The sequence below is a fragment of the Panthera onca genome, chromosome B4, assembly GCF_046562875.1.
Source record: "Panthera onca isolate mPanOnc1 chromosome B4, mPanOnc1 haplotype 2, whole genome shotgun sequence".
NCBI classification, from domain to species: Eukaryota; Metazoa; Chordata; class Mammalia; order Carnivora; family Felidae; genus Panthera; species Panthera onca.
The window spans coordinates 95,868,774-95,895,916 of NC_138345.1; the positions used below are offsets into that span (position 1 = coordinate 95,868,774).

The 27,143-nt window shown below is 35.5% G+C and overlaps 1 protein-coding gene across 5 annotated transcripts in view; it reads left to right on the top strand.

The window, feature by feature from the left end:
* The window catches only part of TBC1D15 (TBC1 domain family member 15), a 75,257-nt gene extending 50,374 nt beyond the window's left edge, over window positions 1-24,883 (top strand). For all 5 annotated transcript variants that reach the window (XM_081796213.1, XM_081796216.1, XM_081796214.1 and 2 more), the window contains 7 exons: window positions 7,297-7,413; window positions 13,274-13,374; window positions 17,418-17,517; window positions 17,897-17,994; window positions 21,824-21,940; window positions 22,456-22,542; window positions 23,540-24,883. In XM_081796213.1, the coding sequence (XP_081652339.1) occupies window positions 7,297-7,413; window positions 13,274-13,374; window positions 17,418-17,517; window positions 17,897-17,994; window positions 21,824-21,940; window positions 22,456-22,542; window positions 23,540-23,761 (842 nt within the window). In that variant the 3' untranslated portion in view covers window positions 23,762-24,883. The remainder of the gene's footprint in view (window positions 1-7,296; window positions 7,414-13,273; window positions 13,375-17,417; window positions 17,518-17,896; window positions 17,995-21,823; window positions 21,941-22,455; window positions 22,543-23,539) is intronic.
* The last annotated feature ends 2,260 nt before the right edge of the window (window positions 24,884-27,143 follow it).

The window sequence follows — 27,143 nt, forward strand, 5'->3', positions numbered from 1 at the left end:
AAAAAAGAGATGTTTGACAGAATTTTACATCAAAGGAATTAGACTTATTTCCAGAGAGTAAGTACTGGGTCATCTAGCTCTTATGATAAAGGCCAGGTTGGTGTAAGTTATTGAAAGAATACATAGTTACTTCTGTACATGTCTTAAAGTTTTAAGTTGATAATCTCCATTTTACAGAAAACTGAACCATTGAAAGTATAATTGACTTGTCCAAGGTCACATGATTTAATAAGAGCAGAACCCAGTTTCAGTGCTCTTAACTATCTTGTTAGCTAGCCTCTACATAATTTTAGGATAGCTTTGGATAGTAGTGGAATTTACTTTTTAAATTCTTATATTGCTTTTGGATTTATTTATAGCTTCACAAATAAAGATGGGGAATGTTTTTACCATCATGTTCAACATCACCTTCCCATGGAAGAAGAAAATCTCTACAAATTATAGTTAGAAAGCCCAACATAAACAATTTGGTAGCTTTTGTAAAGACATAAAGACAAATGATGAGATCTTTTTGGTAATAGTACTTTGGATTATAAAGTTTTCATTTGTTCATGTAAGTCATCTCTACCCAACATGGGGATTGAACTCACAACCCTGAGGTCAAGAGTTGCATGCTCCTCTGACTAAGCCAGCTGGGTACCCCAGTACTTTTGGCTGTAAAAGAATTTATTTTTCCAAAAAATAAATTATACTGGAATAAACTGTGTCCTTCCTCCAGTTATCTCAGAAGGTTGGGGATCTTGAGGCATGGAATTATCTGAAGTTTCCAACTGAAGTCCCCTGCTGTTTTCACTTTCAGTAGGAAAAAATGGTAATGGACTGTTTTTTCCTGCTTGAACATAAAATATTTGAACTGGAAGGGATCTTACAGATTAAGTAACTTTTCTTTTTTTTCTTTTTTTTTTTTTTTAAAGTGTGTGTGTATGTATGTCTTTATTAATATAAATAAGTAAGTAATCTTTTTACCCAGCGTGGGTCTCAAACTCACAACCTCGAGATTGAGAGTTGTGTGCTACCCCCAACTGAGCCAGCCAGGCACCCCTTAATTAAGCCTTTTCTTTCCACATGCTATGTCATCTTCCTTTTTTTTTTTTTTTTTTTTTGTTAGGGAGCAGTGATAATGGTTCTGATAATTCTCAATCTTTCTTGTGTCTTATTCTCACTTCAAGGAGTTTGGAGGAAAAATGTAAACATTTCAAATCAAAAGAATTGAGCCATACTTTCATCCAGTTTTTTCATTTTTAGTTCAGCAGATAACAGACTTGAAGCCCAGAAAATGTTAGTAAATTGTCTTCAGTCATCTGTCTAGTTAGTTCCATAGCCCAGACTCATTCATACTCAGATCTGATTCTTTTTTTTTTTTTTAATTTTTTTTTTTTTTTTTTCAACGTTTATTTACTTTTGGGACAGAGAGAGACAGAGCATGAACGGGGGAGGGACAGAGAGAGGGAGACACAGAATCGGAAACAGGCTCCAGGCTCTGAGCCATCAGCCCAGAGCCTGACGCGGGGCTCGAACTCACGGACCGCGAGATCGTGACCTGGCTGAAGTCGGACGCTTAACCGACTGCGCCACCCAGGCGCCCCAGATCTGATTCTTAATTCAGTTACTTTTCAACTGTACCATACTTTCTACCAGTAGAAGTATATATAATAAGTTGGTTTTAAAGGATTCTTTTTCCATAGTACTTTTTCTCAAAAGTATTTTTTGGGGAAAGGTTGCCAAAAGCTTTTTGTTGTTGTTGTTGTTTTCTTTGGTATAAATTCATTTTATTAAAAAATACACAGGTAAGCTGTAGATCTTGTGGTTAGTGCCAACGTGTTGGATTTTAAGTATGAAAAGAAACTATTGGAGCATTTTGAATAAGACCATTTTATTTGTATTTTAAAATCAGTATTTCTGCTCTATGGAAAAATGGATTGTCAAGGTACAGGTAGGAACAGGGAGACCAATTAGTAGAGAACTCTAAGAGATGGTAGTAGTGGAAATGTAGATAAGTAAGTGGATTCAACTTCTATTTTGGTGATGCAATCGATAAGACTTTCTGATGTATTAAATGTGGGGTATGAAGAAGAAGAGAATTTAGGATGGGACTACATTTCTTGACTAAAGAAATTGGCCAGTTGGTGGTGCTACTTATGGTGATGAAGAGAATGGGGGATGGTGAAATGGAATTAGATATAACTTATATACCTTATAGTGAGATATACAAATGGAATGTCAAGGGGCTAGTTGAGTAATCTGCAACAGTCTGGGTAGGAGATATAAATTTGGATATTATCAGTATAAACATCCTCGGGAATGGATGATATCATTTGTGGGGTGGGGGGGGGAAAGGCAGATAAGAAGGCCCAGGAATCCTGGTCTTTACAGCACTGGTTTCTAACTTTGGCTGCATGTTAGAATCGCTAGGGATCTTTTTTAAAATCACATTTTATTTTAAACATTCATACATTCATTCATTCAATAAATATTTACTTAGTGCCTTTATGTACTAGGCCCTCCCCTAGGCATTGGGTATTCATGAGTGAACAAAACAGACAAAAGACTTACCCTCAAGGAACTGTTATCCTTGTGGGGAAGAACAGACAGTAAACAAGATAAGTAACATGTGGTATGTTAGTGATAAGTGCTAAGTAGAAAAATCAGACAGGCAAGATGTTAGGAAGTTTATTGGTCATGTTGCAGTTTTAATGTGGGTGACCTGAAAAGGCTTTTATTGAAAAAGTGGTATTTGAGTAGAAACTTGAAAAAGGGGAAGAGTGAGCTATGCTGATATCTAGGTGAAGGGCAGTCCAAGTAGAAAGGAACAACGTATATTAAGACTGGTTTTCACCCCAGGTTCTCTGCATGTTTGAAGTACAGCAGGGAGGTAAGTGTGGTTAGAATGAGCTGGGGTAGAGTATAGAAAGTAAGAAGTTCAGAGAGGAAACAATGAAGGAATAGGTACAGATCACATAGAGCCTTGTAGTTCTTTGTAAAGACATAAGCTTTTCCTCTGAGTGTGATGGGAAGCACTGGAGGATATTTAGCAGGAGTGATACGACCTTTAAACAAATCACTCTGGCTACTGTTTGGAGAATAGCTGTAGGGGGGCAGGGGTGGAAATAGATCATGTGAGGCTATTGGTATAATTTAGGCAAGAGATGGTGGTTGATACAGAGCACTAGCAGTTGAGTGAGATTTGAATAGAGACTTGAAGAAGCAGAGAGTGTATGCCATGCAGCTATCTGGACGAAGGGCATCTGGGCAGAGGGGAACAGCATGGTCTAGACTTGTTTGTCCTTCAGGACCTCCACATGTTTGAAGAAGAGCAAAGAGGAGACCCTTGTAGCTCTCTAGATTGAAGTGAATGGGAGGGGTGGCATGGAATGAATGGATGGGAGATCTCAGCGTTGGTTTCTATATGTATTTTGAAAGTTTCACACACACACACACACGTATGTATCTGTGTCAGACAAGGAGAGCAAAGACTCAAGAATGACTCCAAAGTTTTTTTTTTTTTTTCAACGTTTATTTATTTTTGGGACAGAGAGAGACAGAGCATGAACGGGGGAGGGACAGAGAGAGAGGGAGACACAGAATCGGAAACAGGCTCCAGGCTCTGAGCCATCAGCCCAGAGCCTGACGCGGGGCTCGAACTCACGGACCGTGAGATCGTGACCTGGCTGAAGTCGGACGCTTAACCGACTGCGCCACCCAGGCGCCCCAACTCCAAAGTTTTTAAAGTGAGTAACCAGAGGAATGGAATTGTAGGTTTTTAATTAAGACACGGAAAACTGTGAGAGAATCAAGTTTGAAAGGAAATATTTGGAACTTATTGGACATGTTAAGTGTGAAACTGCCTATTGGATGTTGATACATTAAAATGTAGAGTTGGAATTATATGTATAGGGCTAGAATTTAGGGGAGAGAAGGGGGCTGGAGATAAAAATGTAGAGGTCATCAGCATATAGATGGTGGAGGACTAGATGACATTGCCAAAGGAGTGGTGTATTTAGAAAAGGAGGGATCCAAGAACTGAGCTCTGAGGTAGTACGTTATTTTTTTTTTTTTTTTTTTTTTTTATTAAAAAAATTTTTTGTTTACTTTTGAGATAGAGCACGAGCTGGAAGGGGAAGGGAGACAGAATCCAAAGCAGGCTCCAGGCTCTGAGCTGTCAGCACAGAGCCTGACTCAGGGCTCGAACTCAAGAGCTGTGAGATCATGACCTGAGCCAAAGTCAGATGCTTAAGAGACTGAGCCACCCAGGCACCCTTCTGAGGTAGTACTTTAACTTATAAACAGGAACAATTAGGAGAAATCAGCAAAACAGACTGAGAAAAGAGCCAGAGAAAAAAAGAGGGAAAACCTGAGAGTTTTGACCAGAAGTCAAGTGAAAAAAGTATTTCAACAAGGAGTAACTAGGATGTCAAGTGAGATGAAGACTTGGGTTGACCATTGCACAAGGTATTGAGATCACTAGAGATTTTGATTAGAGAGGTTTTGGTGAAGTGACAACCTGATTGGAGTGAGTTCAGGAGGAAACGGGAGGAGTGGATTTGGAGACAATATATACAGCTCTTTCAAGAAGTTTTGCTCTAAACAGATGGAGACAGAATGGGATGCCATTCAAGGGAAAAGTGTGGTTAAGTAAGGTTTTTATGAAAAGAGAAACAATAGTATGGTTGAAAACTATGTAAGAAAAACTCATGAAACTGGAGAGGGAGACAAGAATTACTAGAGCAGCGTCCTTGGGTAGCCAGTAGAGTATGGATTTCATGCACAAGAGGAGGGGTTGGACTTAGCCACGATCTTGGAAGCTCATTTAGAGTGAGTGATAGGAGAGAAGGGGACTGTGTGAATACAAATGCAGTTATGTGGTTAAAATAGTAGAATCCTATGGAAGTTCTCCTTGGATAACTTCTGTTTTCTCAGAAATAAGAAGCAAGGTGTTCATCTAAGAGCTAGAGTTCGGAGAATATACCATGTTGGAAGCTTAAAGATAGAGAAGATGTAAAGTAGTTCTATGAATGGGGACAGGGAATGGATGAAGGAAATAGAGCATGAGTGCCAGGCAGAATTAGGGGCCCACATGAGGTTACTGATGGCAAATGTAAAGTGGGACCTGTTGGGGTGGTTGTGTTTTGCTTCAGTCTTTTTTAGCCATAATAAGTTAAATGGAGAGTTGGTTTTAACGAGGGTTTTTTTTTTTTTTAAACTTACTAATTTTCTTTCTAGAAAATTAGTTTCTAGGAGTACTTCCCTTATAAAATACTTTTATATATCACTTTTGATCCCTTTTTGTTTTCTGCCTGGTATGTCACTTCTAAATATACAAGAGGAAAGAAATACACTTCATGAGGGTATAAATAATTTTTTACCACATTTAAAACCCCTATTAAGGCAGATATATTCTATATTATTGTTATGACTGTATAAATTGTGCTTGAGTTAATAAAAAAAATAAACTTATGTACCTGTTTGAGACCGAACCATTTTGATGTTTTTAAATGAAATTTTACATTTATTATGCTTTCTTTGGTATTGCTTTTCCTTATTTGTTTGATAAACGGTTCCACAATTCTATAGATATATACTTGGTTTTATTAAATCTAATGTAGTATATTTAAAAAAAAATTTTTTTTTTAACGTTTATTTATTTTTGAGACAGAGAGAGACAGAGCATGAACGAGGGAGGGTCAGAGAGAGGGAGGCACAGAATCTGAAACAGGCTCCAGGCTCCGAGCTGTCAGCACAGAGCCCGACGCGGGGCTTGAACTCACGGACCGCGAGATCATGACCTGAGCCGAAGTCGGCCGCCCAACCGACTGAGCCACCCAGGCGCCCCTAATGTTGTATATTTTAATAGAAAGCTATAATATTCTAATATTTTTAAAAAATGCCCTTATAGAATATAAACTCATGTCATCTTCTATTTGTTAGATTCTACTTGGTTGTAAAATACCTCCGCATCTCTTCACAAGTACAGGTTTACCCAGCTATCTGAAAGTAGAGTGTTCCTATGAGACCTTTCATAAGCCTAAATGGCATAAAGCAAAGAAACAATTACTATTAGCTTATATGAAAGATTTCTTAAGGATTCCCACACCCCAAAAATAACCTCTTTTAGACTTTTTTGATACCTTAGGACACATCTTGCTAATAGATACACAAAATACGATAAAGCACAGATGCTCACAGACACAGTTCAAAGCTATGGATGATTGAGGGTAAGTCCCGGGAAAAGAGCTTGGCGGGACCCATCTGGCTGCCCAGGGTGCATGCTGCCTGTTGAATGTTATTTTTGCTTCTGGACGTTTTTTGGAAAAGTGAAAATCCTCTTCGGATTTCTTTTGGTTAGTGAAAACGGGTACTAACGTAGGTCTTTTGTAAAAGTGAAGTGGTGTAATGCAAACTTCTGAAAAGCGGGAGTATCTGTATGGACAGTGTTTTCAATTTATTCAGTTTAAAGGGGTGGAGTGCAGTGAGGAGAGGTCAGTTACAACTTTTAAACAGAATTGGTTATAGAATAAATTAATCATTTTGAATTTCTGTAAATTATTTTTTAATTTACTGAGGGATTCGTTTGGGGAAGACCGTTAGTAAAGCCTTTCACAATTAGCTGCATTTGCTAGTATCAGTGTTTGGGAATTGAATTGTCAGTACAGTTTGGGGTATGCTCGTGGTAAAGCTTCCAAATCTGTTTTCAGTGTCATGAAATCATTTCCAGCAAAATGTGGGTTTTCATTTTTTCAAAATTAATACATATTGTTTATACTAATATATAAATTGAATAATGTATATATGAGAATAAGGAAGTCATTCGTCCTGAAGATGATTATGGAACATGACAAAGAAGTTGATAATGAATGAAGCAGATATGAATGAAACAAATCTCTTTGATTACACTTGATTGCCTAAGAGCTTTTTTTATTACCATTTTCAGATAATATGGCCTATCACATGCATTCATGACTGGCAGTTTTATTGCTAACTAATGTGAATTATTACTTGGTATTGTTTTTAATTAATTAAAAGTGTTTTCTACTATTAAAAAATTTCTATGTTTAGATAAGAATTGAGAAATATTTGAAAGTATACCCATAAGGAAGTGGACCGATTTTTGAAAAAGTATTCCAAAATGTTACTTTATTGCATATCTGAAATAGAATTTGATGATTTTTTTTCATTAAGTGAAAGATTGGCAAGAGAATGAAATTAGTACCAAGAAGAATTTTGTTCTTGTAAGAGGTAAGCTTTATAAGAATCTGTTTTTTGAAAGGTTTTCAAATATGTGATGATTTTCCTCCTCAGAAAAAGATGTTAACAGAACAGATCGAACAAACAAGTTTTATGAAGGCCAAGATAATCCAGGGTTGATTTTGCTTCATGACATTTTGATGACCTACTGTATGTACGATTTTGATTTAGGTAAGTTCTCCTCTGACATCCTAATTTAGAAAGATTTATGTATATTTATTTTAGAATTTAAATTTATGAACCTATTAGATGTATGTAACAGCTCTGTGGGCTAGTTTCTGTAGGGATTGTTCTACTGGACTGGAAACTTAGAAGGCTGTGATTCCCAAATTGTGCACTGAAGAGCACAGGGTTGTCACAGCATACTCGTGGGACAATGTGGGATATTTTAAATTTTTGAGAGAGATCATGAACTCTGTAGGGTACTGCTGTAAGTCCTAGCTAAAGTAGTTCAGAGTTTCAACATTAGATGGTCACATTCCTCCTGATGAAGTTAGTTTTGCAAAGCAGGGCTTCAGGCCTTGCTGTGTGATTCAGCAAGTACTGTGTGAAAATAGATGAGGGACAGGAAATGGGAATGGTGGTTTCCAATTGGATTCCAAGGTTTGAGAAATAGTGTAGTGCCCAACAGGTGCTGAGTTCTTAGGACATAAATAGATATTAAGTTGTTTGGATCTAACTACTTAATAAATGGAAGTGTTAGTTATTTTCTTGAGCTGAGGAGTGCTTTGGAAAAAAATTACTTAGATGTTAAGAAGTCTGTGAACTGAGAAAGTTTGGGAACTTTTATTTGGAAAACTTTTCTACTTTGTGAAGGAAAATACTGATGTGATGTCTTGGGCAAGCCATGCAGATAATTATCTAGGCCATGTAGAACTTCACTCTCTTTTCTTGATAACTGTGTTTCCTGCCAAGAATGGGTTAGAAAGACAGGCTGAGAGGGGCAGTTGCAGCTTGCATGGGGAAGGGATGATAAGAGTAGAAAATATAAGGAATCGATATTTTAAGGGATAAGAGAACTTGAGTTGTTTCTTTAAAGGACGAACAGATTCTCTAAGCAAGTAAGTAAGTATAAGTAATGGATAAGTTTCTGAGTTATCTACCATGTGAGTAACTTCCAAGTAGAGAATGGTGGAAATAGATGGTTTCCAGATTATTTTAGTAGAGCTTGAAAAGGTTTTGGAAAAGGTAATTAGATATTTAATGTATTAAACCCAAGTGAGCCTTGAATTGTGGTACATTTTCTTCACTGTTTGTGTCTATGTAAATTCCTCTTGGCTTCTTTTATATGTTAGGGGAAGATGTAAACTCTGTGGATCTTGAGGCATCAGCCTCTTTGGTGAAAGTAAATGGAAAAACAGATTTATCTTTAAAATGTAAAATTTAGTCCTATCTATCACCTCAAATAATGAGCCTCAAATTGGATCATTGAAAACCTATTGGTAGAGTAGTGCTTTTCAGGTTAGAGAATGCTGTCATACTTGATTTTGACTCTCATAGCAGCCTTTCAAAGAAGTGGGGAAATCATTCCGATTTTATAAGGTTATATTGATTCAGAGAGTGACTCAAGGTTGTACAAGTAGTGAATATTGGACTGGAGTAGAGACCCAGGTCTTTATTTTCAGGCTGGCATTTTCACCTCTATACATCCACCACACTGACCCATTGCCATTTTACTGTAGGGAATAGGACCATTGTCTTAGGGAATGGAGGCATTGCCCTCTACTGTCAGATGATAATTTTGAGATAGGAATTCATGCATATTCGTAGGAGTTCCTGAATGCTCAGTTTTTTCAGGGCGTAGTCCAGCTAACTGTATAAATTACTGTCTTCATTTGTCTCTATTAATCCCTCGTTCTTTCTGGGCAAGTACCCAAGTTATCTGAAACATAGTCAAGGTTCCTGTTAAGAACTCTGGCCTTGTGAGAAATCAGTGTAGTTTTCATAAAGCAGTGGACCAAATTTCTTGACTTTTACTCATGGCAAAGTAACCTGGGCTGTTGTAAATTTACTCTTGTAAGTAATTCTGTCATATTGAGTTGTTTGGCTTCATAGACCATATAGATGAGGTATAGGTATATTTACATTGAATACAACGTCATGAATAGTGAGGAAGGAGACAAAAATTACCAAAAGCAGACAGAAGAACTCAAGAATAATTTTTCGTTAGTGCAAAGACACTACACTTAGGATGTTTCTTGGGAGATATCTTTTTTAATGGTGTATGTACATGATGATGATCCTAAATAACCAATAAAACATTAAATTATATTTGAAATACCGTATGTAAGAAGGCAGAGAGTGTCTAATTAAAAAAAATGATTTCCACCTCTAATATTTTGTATTTGATACCCTAAGGGCTGAGGTTCAGTTAACCTGGAAATTGACCTATATGTAGGTGATTTTTTTCTTTGCAGTGTAAGAAAGTGTGTGCTAGGATAAGGAGTTCATTTCTCATGCCCACCCCCCTCTGAAAGAAATTTGCTGTGGAGATAATTTTAGAGAACTACTTGCGAAATTGTAGTAGTGCTGATTAAGATGTGCATCAGTCAGCACTACTGCAGGATCTTAGTGTCACTGAATGCTAATTTAAACAGCTTTAATCTTTCTTTAATTAAAAGGAATTTGTACATTAATTCCACCCCCGCAACTCATGACATACCCCAAAGAACATCATGTATAAAATAAAATAGATTAAAAGCAACTAGAGTATGAAGATTAATTTGACTACTTGCTTCAGCTAAGACTTGTATAAGAAATATGGTAGTGATCTCATATGAAAGCTGAAGACTTAAATGATTAAATAAACTTCTTAGAAATTGTCATTCATTATAACTATATAATAAAGCACTTTTTTTTTCTAGACGAGAGGTACTTGGTAAATCTTTTGAATAGCACACTTCGAAATATTTTTATTATAGACTGTATACAGTCAGACCCAGTGAAGTACTCTTTTGCACTTTGCTGAATTCAGATCAAATTTCTTTCATACTCTAACTGGTTTAGCATTAAAAAAAATTTTTTTTTAAATGTTTATTTACTTTTGAGAGAGAGAGAGAGAGAGAGAGTGCTAGTTGGGGAGGGGCAGAGAGAGAGGGAGACAAAGAATCAGAAGCAGGCTCCAGGCTCTGAGCGGTCAGCACAGAGCCTGACGTGGGGCTCGAACCCACAGACCCTGAGATCACAACCTGAGCTGAAATCAGAGGCTTAACCAACTGAGCCACCCGGGCACCCCTGGTTTAGCCTTTATGTTGGTCATTGCTTTCACTGTGTCAGTGCCATCTAGAGAAGTTCTGATGATAACAATTTAGTCTTCCTTCTAACCCACTTACTCTTTTAAAAGTGTTTTTATTAGGGTTCTGCAGGAAAACAGAACCATTAAGATTCTGTATGTTTATGTATTTTTTGTGTTTATATATATATTCTTACATATTTTAACATATATATCCAGAGAGAGAAAGAGGGAGAGAAAGAAAAGAAAAAGATTTCTTCTGAGGTGATTTCTTCTGAGGTGTAGGCTCACACGATTCTAGAGACTGAGAAGTCCCACAGTCTGCTGTCTGCAAGCTGGAGACCCAGGAAAGCCTGAGAGCAGGAGAGCCAGTGGTGCAGATGCCAGTTCAGATCTGCAGGCATGAGAACCAGGAGATGTAAAAGGCAGGAGAAGATCACTGTCCCAATTCAAGTAGCTATTGCGAGAGCACATTCCACCTTCCTCCATCTTTTTGTTCTGCTCAGGCTCTCCATGGACTGAATGGTGTCCGCCCACAGTGGGGGGCAGGGCGGGGCAGGCATCTGTTTTCATCAGTTCACCAATTCAGATGCTAATCTTTTCTGGAAACACTTTCAGGACGTTCACAGAAATAATGTTTAACCAGGCATCCGAGTGTCCTGAGGCCCACCCAAGTTGAGAGATAAAGCTAATCATCACAAGGGTGCAGGATTTTTAAAAAGCCTGTGATAAACTTGTAGAAATACTTACATTTAGATATCATATCATATGCCAATTTTCCCTGGCACTTTTCTCCAAATATTTTGGTAACTTTGTTGTCTGGTAGTGTAATCGGATGCCCACCATGGCAACCCAAGTGTTCTTTCGTGCTAATGCAAGTAGAGCCATACTTTTCCACAGCGTATCATGTAGACCTAGGTTGATAGGAACATAGGAGTAGATGATAGGGCAAGGCTCAGACCAGATGAGATAGTAAGGTGATCCCGAAGTGATCTGAGTTGTCTCTCTGTTATATCTCTGATCAGAAGTTTTCTCAAGAGACTCTGGCCTATATGCTTCCTGAAGTCCTTTGTTAAAAGTTTTATTCCAAAATAAGGAAGAGAGGTGTAGAATTGTAAATCATTTCTAGCAGAAATACCCTCTTCCCTTTTAAAATATATACTTTTAATGGCTTCAGTGCACATAGATTTTTGTGAATGGTAAGAATGTAAGCTTTGGACTTGCACATGAAAGACTATATTTTCCATGACTTCAAGCTACTATTAGAAAAAAATCTGTAAGTAACTTTAACAGATGTACCAAAGTTACCAAAGTTGAATGATAATCTGTATGTAAAAAGGTTTCATATGAACTTTTGTCCCTTTGTTGGTTCAAGAATGTGTCTTAAATCTGAAATCCATTGTGAAACAGTTAAGAAAATTGTTTTATAAGAGTTTTAAAGAGTTAAAGAGTTTTATAAGGTGGAACTAAAAAGTAAGCTTGACACGTTCAGGTGAGAAGCAAAACCAAGGCTTTTATTTTTTTATTTTTTTTTATTTAAAAAAAAAAAATTTTTTTTTTTTAACGTTTATTTATTTTTGAGACAAAGAGAGACAGAGCATGAACAGGGGAGGGGCAGAGAGACAGGGAGACACAGAACTGGAAGCAGGCTCCAGGCTCTGAGCCATCAGCCCAGAGCCCGACGCGGGGCTCGAACTCACGGTCCGTGAGATCGTGACCTGAGCTGAAGTCGGACGCTCAGCCGACTGAGCCACCCAGGCGCCCCAAAACCAAGACTTTTAAAGTGAGGGGCCTGATTGTTTAACTTTACAGTTTTTCTTTTTAATCAAGGGCTGTAATTGTCATGACTGAGAATTATAGCAACATCCAGAGAAAGGTGGTCAGAGTGGTAGTTTCAGGTACAAAGTATTGATTGGATTACACCCAGTTGCTAGCATTGGTTGTGCATAGAATAACAAGAGAAAGGCAAGAAGAACATAGATAGGGCTATTTAAAAGAAATACATAATTTTGTACTTCTTTTGGTTTAGATTACCAGTGATCTGGTGGCTAAAGCAGTTGGACCCTTTTTAAAAGTTCTTATTTTATTTGGCTTGTTCATGGCCATTAGGGGCTGTTGACTCTTGGGCCCTGAAATGTTTTCCCCCCCTTGACTTTTACAACACTTTTTTCATTTGTTTTTTCCCCCTTACTTCTGACTGGTCCTTCTCAAATGTCCTTTGAATATATACACTTACATTTGATGTTCCTGTGGGTTTTTTCTCACCTTTCCTGTTTTATTGTAGTAATTTTGCACATTAATTTTTAATGTTTGTTTATTTTTGAGAGAGAGTCAGAGTGTGAGCGGCAGAGGGGCAGAGAGAGAGGGAGACACAGAATCTGAAGCAGGTTCCGGCCTCCAGGCCATCAGCACAGAGCCCGATGCAGGGCTCGAACTAACGAACTGTGAGATCATGACCTGAGCCAGAGTCAGATGCACAACCGACGGAGTCACCCAGGCGCACCCCTTAATTTTTAATAATATTACCCTCTCTTGATAGTGATGACCACACTGAAGACATAATAGCAGCTATATATCTGCTTGGCATCTCAGTCTATGACAACTCATCTTTCTTACCTGATTGCTAGACTTCCTCCTTGTTTGTTTTCTTTTCTCGGTAGACGTCAATATCTACCAGTTTCTGAAACCAAAGAAAAGATGAAATTTTAAATGAAATTGTAATGATATGCACAGAAGAATTACATAAAGCTTAGGTTTTCAGAGACATGATTGTTTTTTGTTTGTTTTTTCTATTCTTAGGGTATGTTCAGGGAATGAGTGACTTACTTTCCCCTCTTTTATATGTGATGGAAAATGAAGTGGATGCCTTTTGGTGCTTTGCTTCTTATATGGACCAAATGGTAAGAACAGGGGCTCCTTCCTTTAATCAAACTAATTTTGAAAAATTTAGTTATATAATCTTACATAAGATTGATATTTATATTTTAGCCAGTTATGGTGGAACTTAAAAATTGCTCTATGTTGTTTGTTTCTTTTTTCTTGTTTTAAAATGTTTATTTATTTTTGAGAGACTGAGGGAGAGTGGGGGAGGGGCAGAGAGAGGGAGACAAGAGACAGAGAATCCCAAGCAGGCTCTGCACTGTCAGTGCACGAAAGAAAAACCCACAAACAGTGAGATCGTGACCTGAGCCAAAATCAGGAGTCAGACGCTTAACCAACTGACTGAACCACCCAGGCACCCCTGTTTGTTTCTTTTTTAAATAGCCTTTTCAAGGGGCTTGAAAATACTGACATTGTTTTTAATACAAGAAGTAGATAGTAAGTGCCTGTAGCACAAGAATAATCAGGATTTAATATCAGTAAATGCTTGTGTTCTGCAGAAGACCTATGAGTCATTATAGAATATTGATGAAGTAGATGAATTCAGTTCTTGTGAAGTAGTTGAACTTTCATATCATCTGTTTCAGAGATAAAGCTTAGTCATGCCAAGTAATATCCTTACTTTTTGTGAACATTTTTGGATTTTGTCATTATAGTAACTGATTTTTCTTCTAGATCTCTGTTTGAACTATTTGTAATGGTGACACTTTCTTAGTAATTCATTGTTATTTTCTCAGAAGCATGTGATTATTAGTTGAACTATGTTTATATATACATATTATTACAAAGAACATTTTATCTATTGTCACTGATATATCTTGGAGACAGAATTCTGGGACAATAGCACAGAGTATTAACAGGGAAATAAAATAGAACAGTCTTCTCAAGTAATCTATTAGAAAGAAAAAAAAATAGAAGAGGGCTAAGAGGAGATAAAGGCATATGAAATCCAAAGACCTGACTACATAAGTCACTGTACTGTTTCAGAGTAAAACTAATATACTTGCCGCTGGACCTTGAGGTTGGGTATTCAAATGGCTTGCTAGCAAGGGGATAAAGATATTGAATATATAATCATATAAAATGTTTCCTTGTAACATAGGGTTTAACTCAGTTTCTAGGATACGAATGTGGGATTTAGAAACAGTACCCTTCTCTTTTTTCTTTAGTCTATTCTTCCTCTCTTGGGAATTAGCTTGCCAGTTTTTCTTTGCCCTTCCAGTTTTTCCCACTTTTCCCTGTTTTTTTAAGTCTCTTATCCATGGTTCCAACTCATCCTCACTTCTACTTTTCCAAACACATATTTGATAAGATTTGATACTTAAAAATATCTTTTACTATTAAGTTAATAAGTATTTCGAACTGCATAGTCATGACCATGAATTAATGTTTTGGATTATTTGGAACGATTATTAATTGCAGTAATCTGCTAATATCATAGTTTGTCTTCCTTACCTTTTTGATTGATTTGATTTTACCTGCCTTCTTAGTTCCAATTACTCCCAAGTGCTCTAGAAACCTGAGGCATTTGTTATAAAGGTCTGTACAACTGATACTAATTGTATAAAAACTGTTGTCTGCCTTTCTTGTGTTTTTGTTGTTTATCCTCTTTTCACTAGAGCTAGTATGTTCCTTGATAAAAGGCTCATGTCTTTGTTTAACTAGTTCTCTGGTATGCTTCCAGAATTTTCCTAATGCCAACATGAGGTTTTTGTGCAACAGATTTTTGTAGAATAAACACATGAAGATTTCCCCAGTGCTTAGACACTTTAGAATTAACATGAACATACTGACTGCATTTTGATTTTTACAGTAATAGTTTCCATAAAATTGAGCCAATATTGACATGTGCAAAAAATGGACTTATGATGCCATATATATACATACATGCATGCATACATACATACTTGTGCATGTATTTAGGTCTCAAATGTAATGAACATCTGTAATACACACTTTACGGTCTATCTGTCATTTTTGTGTATGAAGGTTCAAATTCTTCTTTTTCATAGTAAATGTTTCTGTGTTTGCCTTTTCCATTGAGAATGGTCTGGGGATTTTTCTAGTCTTTATTCTAAAAAAAATCTCTTAATATATTGTCTACTAACATTTTTTTCATATTTGAATAAAAGGGTAACATGTTGCAATCAAAATAATCTGCATGATTATTTTTTACTGCATTGCTGTTGGTTTGGTGTCCTTAAATCCATACTGTTATTTGACTCCTTCTTTTTGTTTTACAGCTTTATTTCATGTAAGTTTTTATTTCTTTTGTGATGACTGAACCTGGTGTCCATAGATTTACTCTTGTTATATTTACTGACATCTAATGTAGGGATAGTCATAGGCTGTATTTATTATAGAAATATTATAGAAAGATTAGCAAAATGATCTAATGAACTTTCTTATACCCACCCATTCATTTTGCTGTGTAATTTAGTTCCTCCCTTCCTTCTCCTCACCTCCCTCCTCATATATATACACACATGTGTATATATACATATACACGAATATATATGAGCATGTATATATATGAATATACATGTGTATGTATATATGCACATATATTTATTTACAGATGCAATTGAAGCCATTTGTATATCCGTTGTTGATCTGATTTTCCCTTCTCCAGGAGTAGCTACTTTTCCAAAGTTGTCTTCTGTCATTTTTGGAGCGCTTCTTTTTATAGCAGAGTATGCCATGTTGGTACTCCCAAAACAACTCTAGCCTTTGGCTGTCATAATAAAAAATGATGCTGTTAATCAGAGAGTTAATTTTGCCTTTCGCTTACAGCTCTCTGTGGTAAATGTCAAGGAATGATATCCCAAAGGCTTGTGTCAATCTAGTAAACTAGTTCCTTAAGGCATAAAAGAAAAATCAGTTTTTTGAGAATGAGTAGCCTTAATTTTTTTTTTTTTTTAAGCTAAGAGTGATGCTGTGTCTCCAAAACTAAAAAAGAAGTGTGAGGGAAGAGATGTTGTCCTTAGGGTTTTTATAAGCATTAGGACAGTAGGTTACCGTAGAGGAGTTGGTGGCACATGGATAAAAGGGATCAGAATGATCTAAGGAACCTTCCTGTTGTTATTTTGGTCTCATTATCCACCTCCCAACACTTGGGTAAAGTTTTGGTAAGGAGTTTACTCAACTTTGCAGATTATTTAAACTATGTAAAGTAAACCATAACTGTTCTTAAACTTTGTGATTTCAGGACCCCTTCGCACTCTTAAATATTATTGAGGACTCTGAACATTTCTTTATGTAGGTTATATATCTCTTGATGTTTATCATATGAAAACTTAATATTGAGAAATATATAAATATTTATTAATTATTTAAAAATAACAAACCTTTATACCATAACACCTATAACCTTTTTTTAATGAAAAGCAACTTTTCCAAATGGAAACAATTTACTGAGAAGAGGGATTGTTTTCCATTTTCCATTTTCTTCAGTGTCTACTTTAATGGAAGACAGCTGGATTTTCTTACCTGCTCCTGTATTCATTCTATTGCAGTGTCACTCCTCATATAGCCCTTCATACTTGGGGGAGAATTTAAAGTGCAAAATGTATATAATATTTTGGAATTGTCATGCAAATGATTTTGACTTCACAGATTCCCTAGTGTCATCAAATTTAAGAAACAATTCTTTAAAATGAAGTAAATGTTAAAGCTGAAATTAATTTTATTTTATATGACAATTTGAAGAAATATTTATCAGTGGAAGTGACTTGATAAAAGTTTATTTCGCAAGTGTGTATTTCTTTCACCAAGTTTCTTATTTGATGTAAGAAATAAGTGTATCCGTCTGTAGCTCTGCGTTCTTCTTTAAGTCAAATGAATAGAGGAAAACAAGTAATCCTTAGTTTGATTCCAGGGATTTTCTTCCCTCCTTTTTAATGTTGCTTTAGCTTTTTAATTTGTTGTGATTTTTTTTTAATATAACCAGTGTGGTATAAATCCAGCATTTGTCCTTAGACTCTTGCTTTATCTATCAGTGATTTTGTACTCTAAAATATGTATTCAGTATTACTTATGTGGTAACATTTATTTCCCTTTAAAGCATCAAAATTTTGAAGAACAAATGCAAGGCATGAAGACCCAACTAATTCAGCTCAGTACCTTACTTCGATTGTTGGATAGTGGATTTTGCAGTTACTTAGGTAAGTTTGGTTAATCAAATTATACACCCAGCAAGTTGTAGGGTAATATACAGAGAGAAAAAGTGTAAAGAACTGTCTGAAAGCCCCATATACTCTGTCACTGTTGCCTGAATTCCTCTGAGAAATCAAAGTGTGGTACCAAACTATCTATAATTATGCCTTAAAACAGTTTATTCATAAAATGAATTATTACTATTTTATGGTTTTCTTTTAAACAAATTTGAATAATTGTTTCTTTGAATTAGTAAAGGCAATTAAATTTATAAGACTTCTAATAGCTTAAGCTGTGTAGAAAAATTTGAGTTTGAAATAGGTCACTGTATTCTGAGATAATTAACATAAGAATAAGCCATATATATGTTTTTTTTCTTCTGTATAGAATCTCAGGACTCTGGATACCTTTATTTTTGCTTCAGATGGCTTTTAATCAGATTTAAAAGGGAATTTAGTTTTCTAGATATTCTTCGATTATGGGAGGTAAGTTCTTAAATTATTTTACAAATGTAATATGTATTATGGAAAATACTTTATTGTTCTATAGAGTATAAATGAATTATAATAGTCTAACTGAAATTTCTAAAGCAAGTATGTAATAAGTATAGTATAAATATGGTTTTTGTGGTCTCTCCTTAAAATTTTATGATCTTAAATTGAATATCTGGTCTTTGGAACATTTTTCTATAAATCACAATCCTCATGAAGTTTCTGGGCCACTAGGTTTCCCAGAACAAGGTCTCTAGACCATTTATATTTGTGTTCTTTCCTTGGGAGGCTTGACTTTATGTGAGACTCTGATGCATTCTGGTATAGGTTTGTATAGAGTTCAAGGAAGTTTTGACAGGCCAGTCTGTTGAGATAGCACTTTGTAGTGTGAAGTATTGGGAGGGAGCTGACTTGTGTTTGGCTTTTTAAAAGAAATTTAAGTTAGAGAAAAATATTAATAATGTAATAAACATCTCATGAATCTATGACCATTTAATTTCTTTTTTTTATTTCATTTATTTGAAAATTTTTTTTTGTTATGAAATTTATTGTCAAATTGGTTTCCATACAACACCCAGTGCTCATCCCAACAGGTGCCCTCAATACCCATCACCCACCCACCCATCCCTCCCACCCCCCATAAACCCTCAGTTTGTTCTTAGTTTTTAGAAGTCTCTTATGTTTTGGCTCCCTCCCTCTCTAACCAGTATTTTTTTCTTCCCCTCCCCCATGGTCTTGTGTTAAGTTTCTCAGGATCCACATAGGAGTGAAAACATACGGAATCTGTCCTTCTCTGTATGACTTATTTCACTTAGCATAACACTCTCCAGTTCCATCCATGTTGCTACAAAAGGCCATATTTCATTCTTTCTCATTGCTCAACGTCGCTCCTCATCAGGGAAATGCAAATCAAAACCACACTCAGATAATCACCTCACACCAGTCAGAGTGGCTAAAATGAACAAAACAGGAGACTATAGATGCTGGAGAGGATGTGGAGAAACGGGAACCCTCTTGCACTGTTGGTGGGAATGCAAACTGGTGCAGCCGCTCTGGAAGACAGTGTGGAGGTTCCTCAAAAAATTAAAAATAGACCTACCCTATGACCCAGTAGTAGCACTGCTAGGAATTTACCCAGGGGATACAGGAGTACTGATACATAGGGGCACTTGTATCCCAATGTTTATAGCAGCACTCTCAACAATAGCTAAATTATGGAAAGAGCCTAAATGTCCATCAACTGATGAATGGTTAACGACCATTTAATTTCTACCTGATAGATATTTTGCTTGTTTGCGCAACAGCGTTGCAATGACATCATATTTAACACTAAGGCAAGTATCTTAATATTCAAATTTTCATGGATACCTCCGAATATGTCCTTAGAATAAATTTCAAGACACCTCTGAATCAAAGAGTAGTCAGTTTTTAAGGCTGTTGATAGATTTTGCCAAATTGCCCTCAAGAACAGGTGAGAGGTCTTTATTTTTTAGAATATGCACAGCAAAGATAGGAAAGAAAGGTCACATTTAATCACTGACAGTCAGTGTTAATGGACTGACTGTTAATGGATCAGTGTTAATGGATCAGTGTGCTTTTAGAATAGAATATTGGTGTAATGACTAATTGCTACCTTATCTTCATAAAGATTAGGGATTACAGAAACTCTCCTAAGGAAGGAATGGGGGAAATAATTCATTTGGATAATAAATAGACTTCTATATAGTGGAACTCCTGTGCCCTCTGAGGTTTTTACAGCTGGAGACTGGTTCCTGTACTGTCAGCTACCATTAGAGAAGGTGATGTGCTCACAAAGGATCATTGCTTTGTGTAGGATAACTTCCTTTGTTTGAAATTAGAAGTAAAACTCACCTGTTCTGTACCTGGAATCATACTTAATTTAATGAAAATTTATTTTTTGAGGGTTGTCATGAAATTTAATCTTAATGGTTTGATAGTTAAGCAAAAAAACACAGTAATCATCACATCCTAATTTTCCAGTAAATACATTGTACTTTTCAAAAATGTATTTATTGTTTGTTTCTTTGTGTGGTTTTTTGGTTTGTTTTGGGGGGGTTTATGATACTTTTACATTTTATTTGAGGAGCGCCTGGGTGGCTCATTTGGTTAAGCGTCCGACTTCGGCTCAGGTCATGATCTTGTGGTTTGTGTGTTTGAGCCCGTGTTGGGTTCTGTGCTGACAGCTTGCTCAGAGCCTGGAGCCTGTTCCAGATTTTGTCTCCCTTTCTCTCTGCTCCTCCCCTGCTCACACTATGTTTCTGTCTCTCTCAAAAATAATATTAAAAAAATTTTTTTTTAATTTTATTTGGGAAGTTGTGTGCGAGCAGGGGAGAGGGACGGATGGGGAGACCGAGAGAGAATCTCAGGCAGGCTCCACACTCAGCCTGGAGCCCAGTGTGGGGCTTGATCCCACAACCCTGGGATCATGACCTGAGCCAAAATCAAGAGTTAGACACTCAAACGACTGAGCCACCCAGGCACCCCTCTTTATTTTTAAATTGGAGTATAGTTGACATAAAGTATTATATTAGTTTAGTGTACAACATAGCGATTCAGCATTTACATACATCACAAAATGCTCTCCATGATAAATATAGTTACCATCTGTCACCATACAAATTCATGACAGTACTATTGACTATATATATATATATATGTATATACATACACATATATGCACATAAATATGTATGTGTGTGTGTATATATATATATATATATACACACACACATACATATATACATATATATATACACATATATATATATACCCTATTGTTGTACTGGAATTTTGTACCTCTTAATCCCCTTCCCCTGTTTTGCGCATCCACCCATCCCCTTTCTCCCTTTGACAACTACCAGTTTGTTTTCTGTATGGAATCATATTTTAAAGTTTATCGATTTGATTAAATAAATGTCTCAACTTCTTTTTTAAAAGATGAATTGAGAATATTATTACTATATAGCTAGAATAATCCTCAGTCTGTTTACCAAATAAATTGAACTTTTAATGAAAACTTTGAGGTTAATTGCACTGTAATTAAACTTTCAAAAATTGGATTCACTCTGAAAATTATTCAACTTGAAAAGAAGTAAAAACATTTCAGGTATTCTTTATGTGTGTCTTTTAATTTTTCCAGGTAAGATATTATTATGTAGGTTAACAGGAGGAAATTAAGGCCTTAAATTTGAGGTCATTATCTCTGTTTAGTACATGCAGCTATTGACCAAATGTTTTATACATTTGGGTATAAATTTTGGGTAGTTGATTCAGTTTTTGTCACAGTCATGGATATTCTGTGTTATGTAATATAATGTAGAGCTGTCTCTGGGTGGTTTTGATTCCATGCACTATTTAGCTGAATTTTACCATCTAGGATATAGCCCCCCTCTCCCCCCCCCCCCCCCACTTTGAGACTGAAGATGATTTAAAAGTGAGAAACTGAAGGCACAGAGAAATACTGAAAATGCCTCTAACCCTTATACCTTACTTATGATACAGCTTCTTAATTAATAACATTTATCATTTAGGTCAGGCTCGGTGATTTGCTAATTGTAGTTACTTAAAGTGCCACCATTTGGAATTCATCATAGTCACATAGTGTTGAACTTGATGTTAGTTATTATGGAGGTAAGCTAAGATTTCACTTCCCTACTCCTCACTTCCTAACTAGAAAAACAGTGGCCTACCCCATCTAGGCACCTTCTGCTTTGCATAGAAGTCATTTAGAGTTCAGCGTTGTTTCTGGGAGGAAAATATCTTAGAATTGAAATAGTTTACTAAATAGTTCTATTTTTTATAGGTAATGTGGACCGAGCTGCCATGTAAAAATTTCCATCTTCTTCTCTGTTGTGCTATTCTGGAATCAGAAAAGCAGCAAATAATGGAAAAGCATTATGGCTTTAATGAGATACTTAAGGTAGTTATTCCTTTAATTTAGATTTTAATATTTTGGCTCTTTCTTCTGTTTGGTGGTACTGATACACAAAACATTTCCTTGGAGCTTTATTGAATCCCTTGAGTTAAAACTTAAATTATATCAATAACAGTACTAGGACTGACTCTCTGAGAATGACAGTTTGTTGAATACATATTGGGCAGTTATTTTTACCTGGCTAATTTGGAAGAAAAATAAATTTAACAAATGCTTTTTTATGTAGTTTAGTTTTGTAAAAAAATAATTGTCTTTTGCTTAGAACTTTGAGATGGTAGACTTGGGACAACTGTTGGATTTAATGTTCCATAAGCTTATTAGCTATTCTTTAACTTTAAAACTGAAAGATATATTGACTCTCTTGGATATTTGTAGTATGTGAATATTTTTATTTTACAGATTTTATGTGTAGTGAAATATAACTGGTAATAAATTGTTTACATAGTAGAATATATTAGTGCATTTAGTTTCAATTATTTTATTTTATGGATTCATTTTAGCATATCAATGAATTGTCCATGAAAATTGATGTGGAAGATGTACTATGCAAGGCAGAAGCAATTTCTCTACAGATGGTAAAATGCAAGGTATACAGTGTTTTAAATAATTGTAAGATTTTTTTGTTTGTATGTTTTTGGTGGTCAAGAACAAATTTTTCTTTATAGATGTAAGATAAAGGCAGTTTTAGCAGGTTGAAGGCAGACACCAAGCATTGGCTAGCATTTTGTTTACCATTATGGGGTTACAGCACTTAATTGAAAACAGTTGATTAATTACGCTAGATAAGAAACATTGTACAGAAAAATGGCAAAAATAATGAAAACATTTCTGCAACAACTAAAGGGGACTGTAGAATTGAAGTATTGATGTGTTATCCAGTAGAATTAGTGAATACAGACTAGGACCTCATATTAAATGTGGTATCCCCAAATAAAGACAGATGCTAATCAGAAATAATTAAATGAGTGGTATTTAGTCTGTATCCTTACATTTGTATCAGTGAAGCTCTCAGATATTTCTGAAAACAAGGCAAATTTGATATGATCTGACTTTGAACTAAATCATTCTATTCTGATGTGTTTTGGCTTTCATATTTTTATGAGAGTTCCTGTTTGGTCTTTGTGTCATTTGTTCACGGTTCCAAATGCTTATGGTTCACTTCTACCAGCATTTATTTGATAGCTGTTCTGTTCAAAATATGTGAGTGAGACACTTCTTTCTTTAAGGAACCTTGGGTATTAAGGGAGAAAGATAGTGTAAATAAGATTTCAGTTGATATCTAAGATACTATAGTAATAAGGAGAATGAAATAAATTCAAAATATTAGAAAGCTTACATTTGTGGGAGTGGTAGGATGGGGTGGAGAGTGACTAATTCAGAATAGAACATCAGGGAACCACTTAAGAAAAAACTGGTTAGAATTTCATCTGAAGAAGGAAGCTGTGAGAAGATACGTAACAATTAACACTGTTAGAATAATTATTCAGATTCTGGAATCAGTGTAGTCTTAAGTCCAAATGTTATTTTGTGATTACTTTTCCTCTACAGTGAATGATGGTTTTGTGTTTGATTTTGCATATTTAGGAATTGCCACAAGCAGTTTGTGAGATCTTGGGGCTTCAGGACAGTGAAGTTGCAACACCAGATTCAGACACCGGTGAAGATGAGAGCGTTGCCATGACTAGTTGTCCTGCATCTACATTTCAGAGTGATGCCTTGCCCGTACTTGCTACCAGTGGAGCCAGAGATGACAACACAACACAGATATCAGTGTCCCCAAATGTTAGCAGATTAACACCTGCATGATCATTCTTCTTGCTTAATTTTTGAAGAGACACTTGGTTGCGACCTTTTTCAAGTACTTGAAAGGAGGAAATTTAAAATCTTGGTGTTGATCATGCTTTAAGGTTTATGGAAAGAAAGTGTACTGATGTTCTTGCATTAAAGCTTTACAAAGATTTAAACTAATTATTTTTGTAGTTACTTCTACCAAATAGCCTTTCCTTTTCAATAACATTCCTTAGTATTTTTATAGCCAAGTACATTTTATTTTCTTGCTGATGAACTGGAATTGGATAAATATTACAAGTGGATGAGTTGGAAATTATGCACTTTGAAAAACATTCACTTTGTTTACTCTAAGTTTAGTGGGTTTTGGAATTGATTAAATTAAATCTTAGGCTTCTCTATAGCGTTCTAAGCTGAGAAGTAGATTGTGTTACGCAAGTGATGAAATAAAAGAATTTGTTTTTCTCTATTGTTTACAACAGTACTCAGCTTAAATATTTATGCTGGTTGAATGTGATTTAAATTGGATATTTTCATCAATGCAATTTAATGTGTAGATAAAAAGAGCTATTTCAACCATAATAAGTGGATTGGCAGTATATTTTTTACATTGAACTTTTTCTTCACTTGTATATAAAGACTATATAATAAGTACTTATTTATGAGTATAAGAAAGGATAGGCATATTTTCTTTAACTGAATAAACTTGACTATTGATTTATATAACCTGATTTGACAAAAGGAATACATAGCTTCAGTATGATAACTTTTTCAGAACTATTTTCTTAACCAAACATTTATTTCATGAGACTACATTCAACCCTGTACCTTGTGTAATTTTAAAATTAATTGCTTGTAACCTCACTTTACTAATGTGTTTATTATCTTTCCTAATAATGCATTAACTGATTAATCAGGTCTTTAAATTTTTATAAAATGCTCTTTGCAGAAAGCTTATGTCAAAAATTTCAATATACTATCACGAGTCTCAAAAAATACTTTTTTGTATATGAACGAAGCTGTTGTTTTTACCATGCAGTGTTGCATGATTTTAAGTTATGTGGAATTAACATAACTGATTCCGTTTTAATTGTAATTTGTTAACTCCTGTACATATCATTAAATAAATTTGAAGTTGAAGTAGTGTTTTCAGTTAAATTACACTTAGAAGCAGTCTGCTAGTTCTTCACTGGAAGAATAAAAAAATCCAAGCTGGTCCCCAGGACATTTCCTATTTTTATGTGATTGAAATAATCTTTGGAATAAGTTATGGACGTGAGAAAGAAACATGACCCCTTTTATAACTGAAAATGAATTTTCATCAGCATGGACTTGGGCATAGTGCTGTCTTGGAGGATATAGTTGTCTGACTTGGGAAAGCAACTTCCTGCAATTGATGTTAATAATGTAAAATAAAAGTGTTGCAGTTCTGAAATGGTCCAGTAGATAGATTTCCACCCCCCCCCCCCCAAAAAAAAAACCCTAGGGAACCAAATGAACTTTTTTCCTACTTGAGTATTAACTGACAATCATGACAGGAGAATCATTAGATTTTAGTTTTTAATATCATATGTGTGTTATCTTTCATCAGTTAATAATGAGTAAGTCTATTTAGACAAAAAAAAAAAAGTAAACTGATTAGAAACTCGGCCTCTTCAGCCTTTCATTTCCTGCTGTTCAGGAAATTGCTTAGAACATCTTGATGTCCTTCTTGTTCTTCCTGGATAGGGGTTTTGAGAGGTTTTTTTCCCCACTATGTAATGCAATATCTACTTCAGAGTTAAAAAAAAATCTTAGCACATTTAATAAGTTGAACTTCTGTCAAGTTTTATTATAAAACTACTTGTTAAAACATTTTTACTAAACAGTCTGAATTTCTGTATAGCTCATTTTTAAATAATAATACAGCATAGTGTTAGATAAAGTCTTAACGAGAGCCATAAAACCCACTTAGGAAATGCTATATAAACTTGAGCTATCGAGGTTGTGAAAATAGTTCAGGTAAATTGGTTAGATTGACTTCTTAAAGATTTATTTCAGTTTTCATAAGATGTTCCTTTTGTACCCTGATAATATGTAAAATATTAATACATATTATCTGGTATTTAAAGTTGTTAAAATTTAAGTAATTTCTGATTTAACTATAAAAAGTATTTCCAATTCTGATATGAGAGTCTGTGGGAGGCCTTTTTGAATTTAAGAACATCTCTATTTTGATTGTCTCATGTGTCTAGGTAGGATTCTTCATCTCTTCATATGCTAGGAACTTTAGTCTTGGTGTTGACTAAAAAGCTTGGATAAGGAAAAGCTGAACCTGACATTTCCAAGGGTTTTTATGGATGCCAATGAATTCTTATGGGAAGTTCATATATGTCCATTATTAAAGATAATTTGTATAAAGTAACCGAGAATGTTTATTGAAGAACCTAGAACTTTACCTGACTTTTGTGTCACTGTAACCAGGCAACATCCTTCTAGCTTGGATTTCTTTACTTGGGGCTTTCAGAAGATGTATGAATCTTTTACTGTATTTGAAGTCTTGTGTGCATATTTTTGGGGACAAGTCACATAGTTTAGCAAAGTGTCTCTCATTTTCTCCAGGCATCCAGGTGGTTCCTGAGCCTCCCTGAAGTTAGAGAACTGCCATTATATATTTCATAGGTTAACATTTTGACTTACGGTCTAGTAGACAAGTCTGTGAGTTTTAAAATAGTTTCTTGATGATAAGGTGGATTTGCCCTAGTTTGGGCCACCATTTTTAGTAAAAAGTGTGACAGTCATCATGGCCTATTCTATGTAGTTTTCCCCCTCCGTTCTACAATTTGAAGATAAATTTCCAGTGTAACTTTTAAAAACTTTTTTTTTTTTTAATTTGTTTTGAGAGAGAGTGAGAAGTGGAGGGGCAGAGAGAAAGGGAGACAGAATCCCAAGCAGGCTCCATGCGCTCAGCACACAGCCCGATGTGGGCTTCAACTCAGACACCGTGAGATCATGACTTGAGCTGAAATCAAGAGTTAGACGCTTAACCAACCAAGCCACCCAGGCACTCCCAGTGTTACTTTATTTCTAAACATGAAACAGGATTAAATTTGAAGTGAATATGAGAGGTTTCCATCAGTATCTAGTGTCATTACCTGATCCTAAACATCTGTACTTTTAATGTGAATACACTGTCATTTGAATGTTGCAATGTATGTGGCCTGCTCTCCTCTTGGGTTCTTATATGAGGATTTTAAGTTGTAGATTTTTGAGTATTGTTCTGATTACAAATCTTTTTCTCACCGTTTTGTAAATAGATTCCTATTTTTTAGGTTATCCATCTTGACATAGGGAAAAACATTGTGTTGCCCTTTGATGCAAAGGTGGGGTGGGGTGGGGTAAGGCAATTTGGACTGGACAT